This window comes from Alosa sapidissima, chromosome 20, assembly GCF_018492685.1.
Source record: "Alosa sapidissima isolate fAloSap1 chromosome 20, fAloSap1.pri, whole genome shotgun sequence".
In the NCBI taxonomy this organism is placed as follows: Eukaryota; Metazoa; Chordata; class Actinopteri; order Clupeiformes; family Clupeidae; genus Alosa; species Alosa sapidissima.
The window spans coordinates 29886330-29891329 of NC_055976.1; the positions used below are offsets into that span (position 1 = coordinate 29886330).

Sequence of the window (5000 nt, forward strand, 5' to 3'; positions counted from 1 at the left end):
CATCCTGGCTACTTTGCATGCTTCAAAACTGGGCCCTGATTAACATGCAGCGCAAAGAGCACAGTCAGTCTATGAGCAAAGCTATTGTGCATCATGTAGCATGAGACAGCGTTTAGCTATGAGCAAAGCTATTGTGCATCATGTAGCATGAGACAGCTTTTAGCTGACTCATGCTTTTAGCTGGCTCGTCGCTGGGGCTGATCTTCCTCATGGTATTACATGATTTTGAATAGTTGTTAAGCAAGCTTTAGTTAGACTTTAGACTTTGTTTGACTTAAGACTGTGCTCAGCTTTTTAAATGAGGCCCCTGAGACTCGGATCAGAGGGTAAAGAGAAGGCTTACTGTCCTATCAGTGAGCTAAAGGGAATGCTTACCGTGAGTCAAAATCAGTGAGCTAAAGGGAATGCTTACCGTGAGTCAAAATCAGTGAGCTAAAGGGAATGCTATCCTTGAGTCAAAATCAGTGAGCTAAAGGGAATGCTAACCATGAGTCAAAATCAGGCATGTAGCCTACAGCTGCACTCTCTTAGTCTAGCTCACAATTGATCGTTAACTCTGTATCACTCATGCAAAAACACTGTATTTCAGGTAACTTACAGTAAATAATACTTAGCAACAATTCAATCCAAATGTTTGTTTCTGGACAAAGCAATACAGACCATATACAATAATCTAATTTACACTCACACATTTAGAGAGTGCCTCAAAATTGTTTATTCGATTATTTATTAGATTGTTAACTGAATTAGATTTGTTCATACTACATTCTTTCTGAAATCTAATATTTTATGAAGAGCATAACATATGTTGAACTCTATTACTAAACTAAATGAATCACCATCTGTTGGGTGTTTCCCCCAGCATGCTTTATCTGGCAAAGCAAACATCCTGCCCTTTGACCCCGACGTCACATGTAAGCAGGAGTGCCTCATCACCACCTTCCAAGACGTCTACTTCCTGTCTGGGAGTTTTGAGGAAGCCAAGGTCAAAATGAGGTGACAAAGGGCTTCCTGTTGATTACTTATTGTTTCCAGTTTTAGTTGCATTTTTAAAAAAGGCTAACGTCAGCAGCACTCAAACGTACAGATCAAATGCTAAATCATTGGCATGAATGGATTAAATCCTTTCTGCCAAAGTTTGACAGATATAAGGCTATTTAATTAACATTAGCATGTTGTAATGTGTAACATTAATGAGAAAAAAGACAAACAAAGAATACTAACTGATAACTCAGCAACAGAACAAATGAATGTAAATAAACTTTCTCTGTCTCTCCGTCTCTCTCTCTCCTTTTCTCTCTCTCTCTCTCTCTCTTGCCCAGGGAGTTTGCGAAGACGATCAAGCGTCCGTTCAGCGTGCGCTACAACCCCTACACGCAGAGCGTGGACGTGCTGAAGGACATGCCCAGCATCAACAGCGTGGTGGAGGAGCTCCGCCACGAGCTGGACATCGTGGGCGACGCGCTGCAGAGGCTCAACCAGCACATGGGCGTCTGACCACCACAACGCACCCCCATACCTGTACCCCAAAATACCTGGGCGTCTGACCGCCACAACGCACCCCCATACCTGTACCCCAAAATACCTGGGCGTCTGACCGCCACAACGCACCCCCATACCTGTACCCCAAAATACCTGGGCGTCTGACCGCCACAACGCACCTCCATACCTGTACCCCAAAATACCTGGGCGTCTGACCGCCACAACACACCCCCATACCTGTACCCCAAAATACCTGGGGGGCATAAAACACCTGGGGATGTGGTGACCCTGCGGTCCTCTACCCTACACTGAGATCTCCCCCATCCCAACATCTACCCCACCCCTATTTCTACCCCACCTTGAAATCTACCCCACCCCGAGATCTACCCACCCCGAGATCTACCTGCCCGGAAGTCTACCCTACCCCAAAATCTACCCAATCGGATACTGAGCAGCCTGGGCGTCCATTGGGGTCAACCGGTTTATTTATTTCTGCTTCCAATCCCACCAACACACCATCAGCACTTGAGGATGTTATAAAAGCTATCTACCTACAAAAACACATACTTTAATGCATCATCAGTAAACACATACACATATGGTACACAGTCATCAGTAAAAGCCTATATAATACTTTCCTCTTTACTGTGTACTATTTTGTACTATTGGGTGGCAAATATCTAAGCACCTTTGCTACCTCTTCCTCCTGTTTCTCCCCTGTGCCACCCTAATGCCCGCCAATACCCACCTCATACCACTCTAATACCCCCCATACCCACCTCCTGCCACCCTAATGCCCACCCTTCATACCCACTTCATGCCACCCTAATGTCCCCCATACCCACCTCATTTCACAGTAATGTCCCCCATACCCACCTCATTTCACAGTAATGCCCCCCCATACCCACCTCATTTCACAGTAATGCCCCCCATACCCACCCCATGCCACCGTAATGCCCCCCATACCCACCCCATGCCACCGTAATGCCCCCCATAACCACCCCATGTCAGCGTAATGCCCCCCATACCCACCCTAATGCACCCACATGTGTGCCCACCTCTATCTAACAGCTCTGTGTCCACACATGTACCCATGCCTGTGCCCAGCATCACCACCACCCTCCACACACACACACACACACACACACACACACACACACACACACACCTTTGCCAAAGAATCACTGAGCACCAAAGATACTCAGCACAGGTCAATCAGTGTGTTCCACGTGTTTAATGTGTGTAACTAATCGTGCGCTTGTCTGTCCTGCAGTCTGTCTTTCCATGGAATGTACTGATGAGATGTTGATGTTCAATGAAAAAGAATAAAATTAAAGACATATGAACCAGTGAATGCTTGTGAGCTTTCTACAAATGCTTTATAGATAGATAGATAGATAGATAGATAGATAGATAGATAGATAGATAGATAAATAAATAGATAGATAGATAGATAGATAGATAGATAGATAGATAGATAGATAGATAGATACTTTATTGATCCCCAAGGGGAAATTCAAGGGTCTCAGTAGCATACAGACATAACACACAACATGCACTTACAGCAGAAATGGTAAACATAAGTATAAACATATAACTAAAATCCACTGTAAAATAAAGACAGTAGAAGATAAGACAGATAAGAAAACTAACAAAACTAAATACTAAATACACTATATAAATTCAATTTAAATCCAATGTGCTTGAGGGTGATTGAGGTTACCTTTATGAAGCAAGGCATACACGTACGAACCCTTCCACTCCCATACACATACCTCTTACTGACATACTCACACACACACACACACACACACACATAGTACACACACACACATACAGTAGTACACACACACATACATACATACATACACATACACATTTGTACACACACACACACACACACACACACACACACACACACATACAGTAGTACACACACACATACATACATACACATACACATTTGTACACACACACACACACACACACACACATACATACACATAAACATACACATACACATATTGTACACACACACACACACACACACACATACATAAACATACACATACACATACACATACACATATTGTATACACACACGCACACGCGCACGCGCACACACACACACACACACACACACACACACACACACACACACATACACATGCACATACTATACACAGGCATACTAACACACACACACACACACACCAGAGATGGGAAGTAACAAAGTACAAATACTTCGTTACTGTACTCAAGTAGATTTTTTAGATATTTTTACTTTACTTTACTATTTATTTTTGAGGCGACTTTTTACTTTTACTTCTTACATTTTAAGAACAAATATCGGTACTTTCTACTCCTTACATTTTAGAAAACTGGCTCGTTACTTTAGTTTCAAATAATTTCAGTGGAGTTAGCCTACCGTTATTATTTTTCACGTCATCAATAGCGGATGGAAATATAGTTGCACTTGACGCACCACTACAAGACGACTCAACAGATTTGGGCAGCATTCATTTGCGGAAAATTATTATATATTAACAGCTTGATGGCAGTAACGTTAACGTTAGCACGTAGTCGTATGTCTCATTTAAATTTAGTCAAAAATGCCCTCCTCCTCTCCTCGCCTTTGATGCTTCCCTAACTTCTACAGTAGCTGCAGTGTAGCTTATATCCTTAGCAATAAGTAGCTGCAGCATTGGGTCTTGAACAGGGATGTAGTGGAGGCTAAACGCAAGTAAACCAGTTTCCACTTCTGAAATTTCAGAAATAGTATATCCATCTCTCATTACAGTTTATCCACCTCTCAGTTTATCCACCTCATACAATCCAAATAGTCTACAAAAAACCTCAGAAATGCATACGTTTATTGTCAGTATGCGTTTTGGGTAACCAAAAGTCCTATGGGGAGTTTCCATAGGGCATTACAAAACGCATGAGCCTACCTTATAATGATCTAAAGTACTTATTTTTCATTCTACATTGATCTACTTTTGCACACAGCTTCACAAGACCTGGTGCTAGGGCTCAGTTGTGTTTCTAAAATCATATCAAGTGACCTAGAGGGCTGAAATGTGCACAGTTCAGAGATGCTTGTTATCCGGCAGAAAGAGAAAACAATATTCCAGGCTCTGTAACTCGTAACTCTGTGCCAGTGCTCCTAAGAAACTACAGGATCTTAGTTTTCTAAAGATGTCCAGCATTTGATGGTAGGCCAAAAGAATACCCTCTGAAGTAGGCAGTGCAATGTTGGGGGGGGGGGGCCTAGAAATGGCCCAACAGGTTATGGGAAGATTTAAAAAGAGAGACTGGCACTCTTGCACTCTGGTAACATTTGTGTGGTAATTTTTTTTTGTCATTCACAAGACTACTTTTAGTCTTGTAAATCAGTACTTCTACTTTTACCAGAGTATTTTTTAACACAAGTATTTGTACTTCTACTTGAGTACGGGAAGTGAGTACTTTTGCCATCTCTGACACACACACACACACACACACACACACACACACAC

The 5000-nt window shown here is 42.4% G+C and overlaps 1 protein-coding gene across 2 annotated transcripts in view; it reads left to right on the forward strand.

The window, feature by feature from the left end:
- The window catches only part of LOC121694785 (tryptophan 5-hydroxylase 1-like), a 20074-nt gene extending 17238 nt beyond the window's left edge, over positions 1–2836 (forward strand). For both annotated transcript variants that reach the window (XM_042075123.1, XM_042075122.1), the window contains exons 10-11: positions 863–996; positions 1323–2836. In XM_042075123.1, the coding sequence (XP_041931057.1) occupies positions 863–996; positions 1323–1497 (309 nt within the window). In that variant the 3' untranslated portion in view covers positions 1498–2836. The remainder of the gene's footprint in view (positions 1–862; positions 997–1322) is intronic.
- The last annotated feature ends 2164 nt before the right edge of the window (positions 2837–5000 follow it).